The sequence below is a fragment of the Orcinus orca genome, chromosome 7, assembly GCF_937001465.1.
Source record: "Orcinus orca chromosome 7, mOrcOrc1.1, whole genome shotgun sequence".
Taxonomy (NCBI): Eukaryota; Metazoa; Chordata; class Mammalia; order Artiodactyla; family Delphinidae; genus Orcinus; species Orcinus orca.
The window spans coordinates 86,914,329-86,930,142 of NC_064565.1; the positions used below are offsets into that span (position 1 = coordinate 86,914,329).

A 15,814-nucleotide genomic window follows, 5' to 3' on the forward strand; every position below is an offset into this window, starting at 1 on the left:
TCTCTGATAAAGAAGGAAAGGATTTTTCTCAACAGTATCTGAAGAGTGCTACAAATACAGATAAGAGAATTCTTTGTGAATATACAGTCATGTTAGATTAAACACTTCAGGGGCCCACCTTAGCCATGGGGGAAAAAGTACTTGGAAAAACAAAATGGGATTTTTCTACTTACAAAAGAATCCCAGAATAACATCTTTCAACATCATAAATAAAGGGCCAGAATTTGAACATGAAGAGTAATTTTGAATTAATCCAGGGTTTTCCTTATCTAGGCTTGCATGATAAGACAGATTAATAGTCAAACTCAAAAAATAAAAAAATGGTACCAACCCTTAGGTATTTTAAAGTTTCTCAAGAAAACTCATATGGTTCAACTTTATATTATAAAATTTAGCAGGTACCTGAGATGGCACTGGCTTTTCACCATTCTCTGAGCTCTCTCTTACTGAATGATCTGACAGTTTCTGCACATATTCATTTACTGCCTGAGTGTCAGGGTACGATGGTATACTTCTTGCAGAAGAAATTTCAGGTGTTCCCATGACATCTTGTGGGGAGGAAATGGTCTCAACACTTGTGGTCTGAACATTTCCAACATTCAGTTCGGTAGCAGCAGGCAGCTCATTTTGTACAAAGGTGTTCTCAAACAGTTCTCCCTTGCCATCAAGGGTTTCAGTGGAGGGGCTGATGGCAGTGCTGGCCTGGTTTTCTGACTGGGATTCTGACAGTGTCACGCCTAATGGACAGCAATGGCTGTCTGATATAATCACATGGTCTTCTTTGTCAGTCATTGTAATTAACAGCTGGCTGCACTGGTTACATCTTTCTGGCACTGGCTTCAGATCCTGGGAAGGGAGGCACTGCACCAGAGCTAAGCTGTGGAACGCACCACAGGCAACTTGTAGCACTACTCGCCCAGCAAGATGTTCCACCTTTTGTGGCTTTGTCACTGGGAAGGTAGTGGTAATGAGACCCAACTGACAACCGGTACCCCATGCCCAAATCTCCCTGCTTAGGGACAATGCCAGAGTGTGCTCCTCGCCACATGCCAGCTGCAAGATCCTGACCGCTAACAAAGGACTGGTCTCGGAATCAGAAATGCTGACAGGATTTGGTTCCGGAACATACTGCTGGTTAGCTACCGCACACTGGCCAGCAGAGTTCTCCCCCCACATGTACACTACGCCACTTTCTGTCACTGCTCCGTTGTGGAAACTCCCTGTTGCCACAGTAACAACATACTGCCCAACCAGCACCTCTTCTAGAATGGGGCTACTCGGACAAATCTCTGCTGGTTCACTTCTCCAGGGGAGAGTCCCAAAGCTGTAGACCTCACCATCTGAAGGTTTGGAAAAAAAAAAAAAAAAAAAAAAGGAGGGAGTTAGTGAATTAACTAAAATTTTATCAGCTAACTTTTAGTCCCCTCTAGGTTTAACAAAATAGAATTTTTTTTCTTTTTTTAATTTTCAAAAGCACAGTTGTAGAAATTTGGTTGAAGCAGATAGCATTCCACACTTATGAATCTTTTAACAAATAACATCTTTTAACATTCTTGAAATATAGTGACAATTTCTACAAATTAAAGGAGACTACTTCAAATGAAGGGTATTGCTCCTCTCCTTCAGCCTTATCCTACAAACTCCTAGCATCGATCCGTTACTAATGGCTATCATTGCAGGCTATTACAGAAGCAGATTCCAAGAGTTCAAAGACAAAATAATGACCATGACATGATCAGATAAAATAAGCAGAAGATAAAACAGACACATTTGCTAATATCTACAACATTCACTACTACTGCATAAGTCAGAGCAGCAAAAAATTATGCAATGACATAAAAATATTAGAGATTCACTTTGGCCAAAACTATGAAATTAGCTTTATACCTCCAGGTTGGACTGAGGGCACCAATGTTAACATGACGTTGTGTACCATACTATGTATAATTTTAAAATGTTATTTATAATATATATTGTGTACTAGATAGCCTTCCTGAGGTGTCATTTGTTTAAAAAGCAAATCACAACAAAACAAAGAAAAAAACAAATGAAGCCATGACTGGCTAGCTTTAGAATTAAAAGGGAAGGCACCAGTGAGTTGGGTACATGAATGATGATAACCTATTTGTGTTCACGTGTGCTACCAAGTCTTGGTTTTACTGCAGGTATTGGGGAAATTTGGGGGTATGTGCAAATGATTTATGCTAGCTAAAAAACTCAAATGGAACAAAGACTTGGCCATGGGTTTTGAAAAATATTAAACAAAGCCCACCATCCTTTCTTTCCTATGTGACCAGAGGGTCACCCATTTTTTTTTTTAATTAATGAAAATAGGTACTATTTTTCCTCCAGCAGCAATTGAGTTGCGATGAAAAAAAGGCATACTTTATCTTTGGCCTATTACACATGGCAGATACATTTATACACTCAAACTCACTACAACATCTATGTAAGGAAAAACACAATAGTGGCTAGAGGGAAGATCAGTTTTTATTAGGGAATTTCTAATTTGGATAGAGTAGTGAGAAAATAAGCTCACTGGTTAAGATCTTTTAAACTTTTCTTCCCAAGTGACATAACACACTTGCAACAGTTCACCAACACTTTTAATTGGTATTATATTCCATTAGAATAACAGTCTCTCCAGAGCAAATTGCAGAGAAGTGAATATTTAGACATCATTTTTTTAACCTGGAATACCTCAAAAATAGTGAGTCAATGAGGTGTCCTCATTGAATTATGAGCTAATGGTTAAATTGAATAGAGACAAAGCTTGAATCAGTACCACTTCCTCACTTAGAAAAGAAAGTACCAGAGATCTTTGTGCCATTTCAAGCTACACATTTGTGTGAGCTGAGATTTTTTGTTACTTTGACACTTAAACCAGAACACTGCTTAAACATGAACATAGGTTATTTACCTTTTTTTTTAAGTTTTCCCTCAGTTTTCCCAGGCTTTTAGGTTTGATTCTATATGTTTAAAGATATGCTCATGAAGGATTCCTAAATATCTTACTGAGGGGCTAATAAAACGACAGTAACAGAACTCTATTTATATAATGTTTGAGAACTATAGATTTTGAAGCCCACAGGTACTGGATATAGTTCACATTTGAAAAATAAGGCTTTCTCCAAATTCTGGCCTAATACAATAATAATAATAGTATTATGTATTATTATAATAAAAGTGACATAATAATAAAGAAATTAGAAAGAAATCCATGTTTGCCCCAAAAAACCACCATGGTCAGATTTAAGCTTTGTTTCCTAGAATCTGTCTTCCCTTAGTTCCTACAAGGAAAATACCAAAGCATTGTTAAATACTTAATACTTACAGAGTAGAAATTTATAAATTAGTGAAGCTGATGGCAGTCCTGACCCAAATCAAACTTGCCATGACTTGGTCGGTAAAGTACCATCAAAATTAAAGGCAGCGCTCTCTATAAATTATAGCCTATGTTTCTGATATAGATTTGTAGATTTTATTATATGTTCTTATGAGCTGCTATTTATGCCTGAGAGAAATGGTACTGAGACAGTACAGCCAAGAGATTTAAAAAGCAAATTTTGAAATTAGACTCTCTGGGTTCCCATCCTAACTCTGACCCTTTAAATAGTCGTGTGTGCTTGGGAAAACAATTTAACCTCCCTGACCTTCAGCTTCCTCATCTGTGAAGTGGGGATAATAACAGCAGCTACCTCATAAGGTGGTTGTGAGGACTCAGTGAGATAATACATACAAAGTGCTTAGTGCAGTGCCTGGCACATATAATTGTTTAATAAACATTAGCTTTTATTAGCATTATCATTCTGATACATTTAATGAACAAAGGTATAGTAAAAGGGTCTCTGAATATGTAATCTTTTAAAAAATCTCATTTTTCATGTACTTATCACTACTAAAATTTTTAAACTGTAATTCTCCCTTTTATTCTAGTTATGGTACATCTTAAATATAAGAACTCATATGATTTCTGATGAAGGGAGTAAGAACATATTTTGAAAACAAAAAAAGCATAAGTTAAGCAAAGTTCACTCAGAAGCCCTCGTACCCAGTAACTCTCAGCGGCTTCTATATGCTCCGACACTGGTCAGAGTCTCAGTTAGTGTTGGCTAAGCCGTCCTTTTCAATACCTTCAGTCAGAAGAACTCCATGTTTCACTCCAAGGGCCGCATGAAGAACAGTCTTTCCTCCCCAGCCTGGCAATCTCTCTGGTGTTACAGAACGGGAGCCTGCCTGCCACACATGGACCAGGCCTCTTTCTTTGGATCCTTCAGCTTCTGTTGAGCTACAAACATCAAGAAAAATAGCTTAAAAATAGCTTGTTCCTCCAGTTCAGAACTGTATCTTTTGTCCTTCATACTGTCATGAGATTTATACCTTTTACCAGTACATGGGTGACTGAGTCAGACAGTTCGGCACCTATTTTATGGCATGGTTATGACACAGGAGCAGAGGTAAAATTACTATTTATATAAATGATTTGAGGATAAACCCACAAATTACTTATCTCTATCTAAGAAGCAAACGAAACCTGGGCTATTTTTTGAAGTTTTCTGATTTAAAATTTCAAGATTCTTACTTCTCAGTACGTTAACTCCTTGTTTAGATGTTAAAGTTATAACATGTCCCAAGTTGGAGTCTTCTTTTAAATTTTTAGTTTTTAATTTGGTATTTAAAAAAAAAGTATTTGATGAGAAAGACAGAAGGAATAGGGATCCACATTTCCCTTTATACCAAGTTTAAGCTCTATAATTCTTATTTAAATTTTTAAGAACTAAATTTATAACAGGTACCAGTAAAATCCTTCATGCTTTACTCATGTTCTAGCCAAAGAATTCTATCCATCTGATAACCCTAGTTCAAAGAACATAAAACACACAGCTGTATAACAATGACTGTATCCCAACTGCCTCCCTTTCCAAGAAAAGGCCACATTAACATACTCTGGGTTTCCCTTTATATAATATTTTCCTTTGTGTCGCCATTGATGGGGCATTTACTTTCATATTCTTTTTTTCTAGAACAGTGATGCCAATATTTTAATGAGGCACAGAAACTTTTTTTTGGTTTTCTTTATTTTATAATACCTAGGATTTTCTCTACTTTTGTTAAATAATATTCCTCTGAACTGTAATTAGGCATAACCATGTTTTTATGAAAGGAAAGCCACAAACCTAACCCTCCTTTCAAAATATCATTCATGGCGCCGAGTTCTCTAAGGATAGAATTACAATTAATAAGGCTACTTCTGAAAACTTGAAACTGTGTGACAAAAAAAATGGCCTCAAAAGCTTCAAAATGGTGAAGACATTTTGTGCCTTTTATAAGCATAAGAAAGGAACTAGCAACAAAGTGTACACCACTAACAAGCTTTATTGTAATTATCTTTCTCTCTTTACCAATCAACACAAATGTCACTATTCCTACTTAATAGCCATCAACAAGAAAATTAAACTGAAGAGAAGCTACACATAAGTGGAACTGTCTGTTGTGTTTTCCTAGAAGGGTAGGGGAAAAGGAAAAAATGGTTTTACCTTTTCTTCTTTGAGTCCATCGGTCAGTGGGAGCACTCCATCACCAAATCATTCCCTCCTTGCAAAAGGTATATAAAACCCTAAAGGGCAAAACACAGGTAAGCACAAAGAGCAGTGAAAGAGCAGTTTGCTATTTTATCTGTCAGATTTTAAAAAAAGAAGAAAACAGGCAGCTCTCCAACAAGTGCACATTCACTGGGCAATAAATATACAGCAAAACTATTTAAACTATTTCATATCCTGCCTGCCAAAGTCGAATCTCTAGACTGAGCCTGCCCACTGAGCTTATAAAAATGCCTGTTGATCGTCAAATATAATGTCAAAGTGAGAAAAGACTACCCACAACCTAGCTGTACTTTGTCAGGCAACAGATTTTTTTCATTTGTTTTTTATTATAAATAAGTTCAATCTGAAAACTCAATGTGTTAAGTATTCATTACACACAAATTAAGGCTACTTTTCAAATGCTGCTGGGACATATGAACACTTAAATACCAATTAAGTAAACAAGAATTTCTTGGGGCTTCCCTGGTGGCGTAGTGGTTAAGAATCTGCCTGCCAATGCAGGGGACACGGGTTCAAGCCCTGGTCCCGGAAGATCCCACATGCCACAGAGCAACTAAGCCCATGCACCACAACTACTGAGCCTGTGCTCTAGAGCCCACGAGCCACAACTATTGAAGCCCATGTGCCTAGAGCCTGTGCTCCGCAACAAGAGATGCCACCGTAACGGGAAGCTTGTGCACCGCAATGAAGAGGAATCCCCTCTCACTGCAACTAGAGAAAGCCTGCGTGCAGTAGCGAAGATCCAACGCAGCCAAAAATAAATAAATAAAATAAATTAAATTAAAAAAAAGAATTTCTGCAATCTCTCCAGTAATGTATCAGATTCAAACAGTTTTAATTTCATTTTCCAGTAATGCACACACACAGAATTCCACCATTAAAACAAAGTTTTCCATGTATTGGAACTAGCAGTGTTTTCCCCAAATCAACCTCAATTCAAAACCATAATCCAAAGGGCTGGAAGAAAGAAGTTTGAATTTTAAATATCTATTTTTTAAATCTACCATTTAATAGAAAAGAGCTATATGAAAATAACAGTACAAATATTATGACCTATCATTTCAGAAACTCAATGTTTAATAAAGTAAGAGCTAGAAATACTGACAGGCAGGCAGAAACGCTCAATGCATTTCAACTAAGAAATTCACATTTTTAAGGGCACCAAAACTCATGAAAATAAGAGCAACGGGGTTTTAGATGTGTGAATTTAGATGTGTGAATACTGGGGCCAAATTCATTATTTTTCTGCAAAAGGGTATGGCATCGTCACTGTGCTTTGAAAAGAGCCCACACCGGCAGGAATGATGTAAGACCATCTGTTTACTCCAGGTTGCCTGTGAATTCTTACAGTTTCCCATCTGTATATCTGGAGGAAATTACTCTCTACCTAATGCTTATTTTAGAAAGATTTTGACTCATTCAAAGTTGGATGAAGGGTACATGTAAATGAAAGATATATCTGACCAGATTTAATAAATGCTATTCATTTAATAAATATGATTACTAAGTGGTACTATGCTTTGTGTGTGATAGTAATTAACTTTTAGTAAAATGTACAGTTCACAGCATACAGAGAAGTTCTGAGGCCAGGTCTAACCTATGCTCATCTATGAGAGATCAGGGAGTAACTGGTCCCTTGATAAAAGTTAAACAATGCCCAGGGGAGAAACCAGAGAACTGCTCTGGGAGGGTGTGGGAGTGCACAAGCACACTTCAAGCAACTGATTCACTGTTCGTGAACCAAATTGTGTCCTACTGCCTGTCAATCAAAACTGTTGAGAATCGGTAAAATGAATAAAGCAGCTGACCTTTCTTCTCTTTTGGTGTCATATTCTTGAATACAGTGTTTTCTTAAAGTGGATTACTCCTTATGCCACATGATTTCTAACCAACATTCATTTTTTCAAATCCAAATGGAATTAAAACTCTACAAACTGTCTTGCAACTTTGTTACTTACTATATACCGTAGGAAGGATAATGATTCCCAAGATACCCATGTCCTAATGCCCAGAACCTGTGAATATGTTAGGCTACATGGCAAAGGGGAAGTTAAGCTGCTAATCAGCTTGTTTTAAGTTGGGGAGATTATCCTAGTTATCCAGATGGACTCAGCATAATCACAGAGTCCTTAAAAGTGGAAGAGACAACAAGCCTCTTAGATAGCCACATCCACCACAGGGCAGACAGCAGAAGCAAGAAGAACTACAACCCTGCAGCCTGTGGAACAAAAACCACATTCACAGAAAGACAGACAAGATGAAAAGGCAGAGGGCTAGGTACCAGATGAAGGAACAAGATAAAACCCCAGAAAAACAACTAAATGAAGTGGAGATAGGCAACCTTCCAGAAAAAGAATTCAGAATAATGATGGTGAAGATGATCCAGGACCCCGGAAAAAGAATGGAGGCAAAGATCAAGAAGATGCAAGAAGGGGGCTTCTCTGGTGGCACAGTGGTTGAGAGTCCGCCTACCGATGCAGGGGACGCAGGATCGTGCCCCAGTCCGGGAAGATCCCACATGCTGTGGAGCAACTAGGCCTGTGAGCCATGGCTGCTGAGCCTGCGTGTCCGGAGCCTGTGCTCCGCAATGGGAGAGGCCACAACAGTGAGAGGCCCGTGTACAGCAAAAAAAAAAAAAAAAAAAAAAAAAGGAAGATGCAAGAAATGTTTAACAAAGACCTAGAAGAATTAAAGAACAAACACAGATGAACAATACAACAATTGAAATGAAAACTATGCTAGAAGGAATCAATAGCAGAATAACTGAGGCAGAAGAACAGATAAGTGACCTGGAAGACAGAATGGTGGAATTCACTGCTGCAGAACAGAATAAAGAAAAAAGAATGAAAAGAAATGAAGACAGCCTAAGAGACCTCTGGGACAACATTAAACACACGAACATTTGCAATATAGGGGTCGCAGAAGGACAAGAGAGAAAGAAAGGAGCAGAGAAAATATCTGAAGAGATTATAATCAAAAACTTCCCTAACATGGGAAAGGAAATAGCCACCCAAGTCCAGGAAGCGTAGAAAGTCCCATACAGGATAAACCCAGGAGAAACACACTGAGACACATAGTAATCAAACTGGCAAAAATTAAAGACAAAGAAAAATTATTGAAAGCAGCCAGAGAAAAACAACAAATAACATGCAAGGGAACTCCTATAAGGTTAACAGCTGATTTCTCAGCAGAAACTCTACAAGCCAGAAGGAAGTGGCATGATACACTTAAAGTGATGAAAGGGAAGAAACTACTACCAAGATTACTCTACCCGACAAGGATCTCATTCAGATTCAATGGAGAAATCAAAAGCTTTACAGACAAGCAAAAGTTAAGAGAATTCAGCACCACCAAACTAGCTCTAAAACAATGCTAAAGGAACTTCTCTAAGTGACAAACACAAAAGAAGAAAAGGGTCTACAAAAAAAACCCAGGGCAATTAAGAAAATAGTCATAGGAACATACATATCGATAATTACCTTAAACGTGAATGGATTAAATGCTCCAACCAAAACACACAGGCTTGCTGAATGGATACAAAAACAAGACCCATATACATGCTGTCTAGAAGAGACCCACTTCACACCTAGGGACACATTCAGACTGAAAGTGAGGGGATGGAAAAAGATATTCCATGCAAATGCAAATCAAAAGGGAGCTGGAGTAGCAATACTCATATCAGATAAAATGGACTTTAAAATAAAGAATGTTACAAGACAAGGAAGGACACTACATAATGATCAAGGGATCAATCCAAGAAGAAAATATAACAATTATAAATATATATGCACCCAACATAGGAGCACCTCAATACATAAGGCAACTGCTAACAGCTATAAAAGAGGAAATGGACAGTAACACAATAATAATGGGGGACTTTAACACCTCACTTACACCAATGGACAGATCATCCAAACAGAAAATTAATAAGGAAACACAAGCTTTAAATGACACAATAGACCAGATAGATTTAATTGATTTTTATAGGACATTCCATCCAAAAACAGCAGATTACACTGTCTTCTCAAGTGCGCATGGAATATTCTCCAGGATAGATCGCATCTTGGGTCACAAATCAAGCCTCAGTAAATTTAAGAAAACTGAAATCATAGCAAGCATCTTTTCTGACCACAATGCTATGAGATTAGAAATAAATTACAGAGAAAAAAAACGTAAAAAACACAAACACATGGAGGCTAAACAATACGTTACTAAATAACCAAGAGGTCACTGAAGAAATCAAAGAGGAAATCAGAACATACCTAGAGACACATGACAATGAAAACACGATGATCCAAAACCTATGGGATGCAGCAAAAGCAGTTCTAAGAGGGAAATTTACAGCTATACAAGCCTACCTCAAGAAACAAGAAAAATCTCAAATAAACAATCTAACCTTACACCTGAAGGAACCAGAGAAAGAAGAAAAAACAAAACGCAAAGTTAGCAGAAGGAAAGAAATCATAAAGATCAGAGCAGAAATAAATGAAATAGAAACAAAGAAAACAATAGCAAAGATCAATAAAACTAAAAGCTGGTTCTTTGAGAAGATAAACAAAATTGATAAACCACTGGCCAGACTCATCAAGAAAAAGGAGAGGACTCAAATCAATAAAATTAGAAATGAAAAAAGAGAAGTTACAACAGACACCGTAGAAATACAAAGCATTCTAAGAGACTACTACAAGCAACTCTATGCCAATAAAATGGACAACCTGGAAGAAATGGACAAATTCTTAGAAAGGTGTAACCTTCCAAGACTGAACCAGGAAGAAATAGAAAATATGAACAGACCAATCACAAGTAATGAAACTGAAACTGTGATTAAAAATCTTCCAACAAACAGAAGTCCAGGACCAGATGGCTTCACAGGTGAATTCTATCAAACATTTGAAGAAGAGCTAACACCTATCCTTCTCAAACTCCTCCAAAAAATTGCAGAGGAAGGAACACTCCCAAACTCATTGTGTGAGGCCACCATCACGCCGATACCAAAACCAGACAAAGATACTACAAAAAAAGAAAATTACAGACCAATATCACTGATGAATAAAGATGCAAAAATCCTCAACAAAATACTAGCAAACAGAATCCAACAACACGTTAAAAGGATTATACACCACGATCAAGTGGGATTTATCCCAGGGATGCAAGGATTCTTCAATATAAGCAAATCCATCAATGTGATACAGCATATTAACAAACTCAAGAAGAAAAACCATATGATCATTTCAATAGATGCCGAAAAAGCTTTTGACAAAATTCAACACCCATTTATGAAAAAAACTCTCCAGAAAGTGGGCATATTGGGAACCTACCTCAACATAATAGAGGCCATATACGACAAACCCACAGCAAACATCATTCTCAATGGTGAAAAACTGAGAGCATTTCCCCTAAGATCAGGAACAAGACAAGGATGTCCACTCTCGCCACTGTTATTCAACATAGTTTTGGAAGTCCTAGCCACGGCAATCAGAGAAGAAAAAGAAATAAAAGGATACAAATTGGAAAAGAAGAAGTAAAACTGTCACTGTTTGCAGATGACATGATACTATACATAGAGAATCCTAAAAATGCCACCAGAAAACTACTAGAGCTAATCAATGAATTCAGTAAAGCTGCAGGATACAAAATTAATGCACAGAAATCTCTTGCATTCCTATACACTAATGATGAAAAATCTGAAGGAGAAATTAAGGAAACACTGCCATTTACCACTGCAACAAAAAGAATAAAATACCTAGGAATAAACCTACCTAGGGAGACAAAAGACCTGTATGCAGAAAACTATAAGACATTAATGAAAGAAATTAAAGATGATACCAACAGATGGAGAGATATACCATGTTCTTGGATTGGAAGAATCAATATTGTGAAAATGACTATACTGCCCAAAGCAATCTACAGATTCAATGCAATCACTATCAAATTACCAATGGCAGGGCTTCCCTGGTGGCGCAGTGGTTGAGAGTCCGCCTGCCGACGCAGGGGACGCGGGTTCGTGCCCCGGTCCGGGAGGATCCCACATGCCGCGGAGCGGCTGGGCCCGTGAGCCATGGCCGCTGAGCCTGCGCGTCCGGAGCCTGTGCTTCCCCAGCGAGGGAGGCCGCAGCGGTGAGAGGCCCGCGTACCGCAAAAAAAAAAAAAAAAAATTACCAATGGCAGTTTCTACGGAACTAGAACAAATCATCTCAAAATTTGTATGGAGACACAAAAGACCCCGAATAGCCAAAGCACTCTTGAGGGAGAAAAATGGAGCTGGAGGAATCAGACTCCCTGACTTCAGACTATACTACAAAGCTACAGTAATCTAGACAATATGGTACTGGCACAAAAACAGAAACATAGATCAATGGAACAAGACAGAAAGCCCAGAGATAAACCCAGGCACCTATGGTCAACTAATCTATGACAAAGGAGGCAAGGATATACAATGGAGAAAAGACAGTCTCTTCAATAAGTGGTGCTGGGAAAATTGGACAGCTACATGTAAAAGAATGAAATTAGAACACTCCCTAACACCATACACAAAAATAAGCTCAAAATGGATTCGAGACCTAAATGTAAGAACAGACACTATAAAACTCTTAGAGGAAAACACAGGAAGAACACTCTTTGACATAAATCACAGCAAGATCTTTTTTGATGCACCTCCTAGAATGGAAATAAAAACAAAAATAAGCAAATGGGACCTAATGAAACTTAAAAGCTTTTGTACAGCAAAGGAAACTACAAAGAAGACGAAAAGACAACCCTCAGTATGGGAGAAAATATTTGCAAATGAATCAACAGACAGAGGATTTATCTCCAAAATATATACACAGCTCATGCAGCTCAATATTAAAAAAACAAACTACCCAATCCAAAAATGGGCAGAAGACCTAAATAGCCATTTCTCTAAAGAAGACATACACATAGCCAAGAAGCACATGAAAAGCTGCTCAACATCACTAATTATTAGAGAAATGCAAATCAAAACTACAATGAGGTATCACCTCACACCAGCTAGAATGGGCATCATCAGAAAATCTACAAACAACAAATGCTGGAGAGGGTGTGGAAAAAAGGGAACCCTCTCGCACTGTTGGTGGGAATGTATATTGATACAGTCACTATGGAGAACAGTATGGAGATTCCTTAGAAAACTAAAAATAGAATTACCATACAACCCAGCAATCCCACTACTGGGCATATACCCAGAGAAAACCATAATTCAAAAAGACACATGCACTCCAATGTTCATCACAGCACTATTTACAAGAGCAGGTCATGGAAGCAACCCAAATGCCCATCCACAGATGAATGGATAAAGAAGATGTGGTACATATATACAATGGCATATTACTCAGCCATAAAAAGGAACGAAATTGGGTCATCTGTTGAGACGTGGATGGATCTAGAGACTGTCATACAGAGTGAAGTTAAGTCAGAAAGAGAAAAACAAATATTGTATATTAATGCACATATGTGGAACCTCGAAAAATGGTACAGATGAACTGGTTTGGAGGGCAGAAATAGAGACACAGATGTAGAGAAACAAACGTATGGACATCAAGGCGGGAAGTGTCGGGGGTAGGGGTGGCGGTGGTGGTGGTGTGATGAATTGGGAGATTGGGACTGACATGTATACACTGATGTGTATAAAACTGATGACTAATAAGAACCTGCTGTATAAAATAAATAAATAAATAAAGTGGAAGAGAGAGGCAGAGGAGAGCTTGAGAAAGAGAGGTGATGATAACAAGCCGTGTCAGAGAGCTGCTAAATTGCTGGCTTTGAAGATGGGAGGGGGCAGCCATAAGCCAAAGAATGTAGGTGGCCTCTAGAAGCTGGAAGAGGCAAGGAAACGAATTCTCTCCTAGAGCCTCCAGAAAAAAACACAGCCCTGCTGACATCTTGATTTTAACCCAGCGAGACTGGTGTCCGATTTTGAACCTAAAGAACTCCAAGATGATAAATTTGTGTTATTTTAGGCACTGAGTTTACAGCAATGCTACAAGCAGCAACAGAAAGCTAGTACACTATTTCACACACATCTTTCTTTATCGATATTTATAGATCGAATTTTGTTTTAATGGTGTTTAACATACTTGACTTCTCCTAAGAAGACACGTGTGCCTGAAATTCAGATACAGCAATGAGAAAAAAGGAAATGACTGGTAAGGAAACATAGCTAAAAAGGAATATTGCACCTAAATGTGGGAAGCTTATATTATAAAGTTTTACCTCACATACTTAAAATATGCAGCATTTACCAAATCCAGTTAATCTAACATTCTTCCTCAATTATGTATCCAAACAGAAAAAGTACACCAAAAAATTTGTTTTCCTAGTATTTTTATAATCCCCTCTCTGAGAAATCTACAAGACTTGCCTCAACGATTCAAAAAGCATTTAAACTTGCTTATGTACTTCCACTGCTAACAGTTTTAACTGTTATAAAATTGCCTAATCATGGGGCTTCTTCTGGGGATATTTCTCCCCAGATGAGCTTTGGGGGTCAGGATCCCTGTACTTTGCTTCTTTTCTTCTGTTATAGTAACTTTCCCTCATAGCCTTTATTATATTAACTAGCTCTGATACAGAAGCTGTGTGATATTTACAGAGTCAGAAAATGTGGGGTCCTCTTGTACCTCACATGGCCTTTCCAGAGATCAATGGCATCTGTAAAAGGAGCAAACTGGACTGTAGCATCCCCTCCAACTATTAAGTACTATGAACCACAGAACAAAGATGCATTCATTTTAAAGTATACCACTCTACGCTTCAAATTATCTCCTTCACAGTGAAATGTAAAGTAATTAAACTCTCAGATGACCCTTTAAAACAAAAAGCTTGGTCCTTAATGAGTTGATTCCACTTTTAGATCCCGGTGGATACACACCCTCCTGCTACATTTAACAGAGAAATAAGCTATCCTGTACATGCAGAGAATATGGTTTTAATTGCATGATCTGGGAGTGCCCTAAAAAAAAAAAAATCTGGTCTAGATGTTCTAATTATTGCTAGAAAGAAAAGCTACTACTATGGGTCCATGATACCGTAACCAGAAATCTAAACTCCAAAAAACTCTGAAAACTCAAAGTTTTTTCATTTAAGTCTTTTGGTGGCAAAATCTAATCTGACCTGAACTCATCCAAGACCAAAACCAACATGAACTAATGTGATGCTATTTAGTTTTTACCCCTTTAGTGTACATCTTCATCTGTCACAGAAATATTAATATGATTGTAGGGTGGTACCAAAGGTCCCACGAGAAGTGTTATATAATATATGGTTTATGCACCTTATTCTAAAGATCAGAAAAACTCTGAATTCCAAAACATGCCTTGCCCCAAGGGTTTCAAGTAAGGGACTGGGAACCTGTATTCTAAAACAACTATCATTTTCGGTAGGGGTCCTCAACTTTTTAATGGCAATGATTTACGTCACTTGTTTTAAAAGTTTTAAGTCCATTTTATAGTGAACATACTCACACAGAGTGCCCAAATGAATTCTGTAAGAAATATCCTCCCTGCAAATACTCACTTGGCTCATCTTAGTGGAGGAAGGAAGCCTGGGCTCTTTAATTTCATACAAGACTACCAATTTGGTGGAAAGAAGTAAATAATGAGAGAGGTGCTGTGTCCTAGAACAACTAGGACTTAGTGATGTATTAGACATAAGTGGGGGATAAAGGAGAAGGAGGTATCAAAAATGACCTCTAATTTCTCCCTTGAACAACTGTGTAGTGGTACCATTTACTGAAATGAGGAAGAGTGAGAGGGTAGGATTCTGAAGTGGAAGGTAAGATTCTCGTAAGACAAGATTTTTTTATAAGTTCAAGATGCCTGTGAGAAATCCAAGAATACATGTCAAGTGAGCAGCTGAATATGTGAGTATGGCGTTCAGAAGAAAGGTCTCAACTATTGACATAAACTTGGGAAGGCATATGGATAATATCTGAAATCAAGGCAATGGATAGTATCACTGGAGTGTGTGTTAAGAGAAAAGGGAGGCACAGAATCAAGCTGTTAAGTTACTCGGATAGGATGAGCAACAAGCAAAGACTGAGGTGAGAAGTGGCCTGAGAGGTAGAACAAACAAGAGTCTGATGTGGGCACACGAAGCAAAGCAGAGCGTGTTTCCAGCAGGAATGACGGGTCAACACGGCTGGGCTCTCAGCTGGGGACTGAAAACCAGATTGCAGCAGGCTGACTATAAATGGC

The 15,814-nt window shown here is 38.1% G+C and overlaps 1 protein-coding gene across 6 annotated transcripts in view; it reads right to left on the reverse strand.

Moving 5' to 3' along the window:
* Positions 1–15,814, reverse strand: part of ALS2 (alsin Rho guanine nucleotide exchange factor ALS2) — an 87,286-nt gene that overhangs the window by 63,914 nt on the left and 7,558 nt on the right. For all 6 annotated transcript variants that reach the window (XR_007478466.1, XM_033429879.2, XM_033429885.2 and 3 more), the window contains exons 2-4: positions 5,538–5,617; positions 4,134–4,288; positions 403–1,340 (exon numbers count right to left, since the gene is read on the reverse strand). Coding sequence is in view for 5 of the 6 variants with exons in the window: in XM_033429879.2 (XP_033285770.1) it covers positions 403–1,340; positions 4,134–4,288; positions 5,538–5,557 (1,113 nt within the window). In the remaining variant the exon portion in view is untranslated. The remainder of the gene's footprint in view (positions 1–402; positions 1,341–4,133; positions 4,289–5,537; positions 5,618–15,814) is intronic.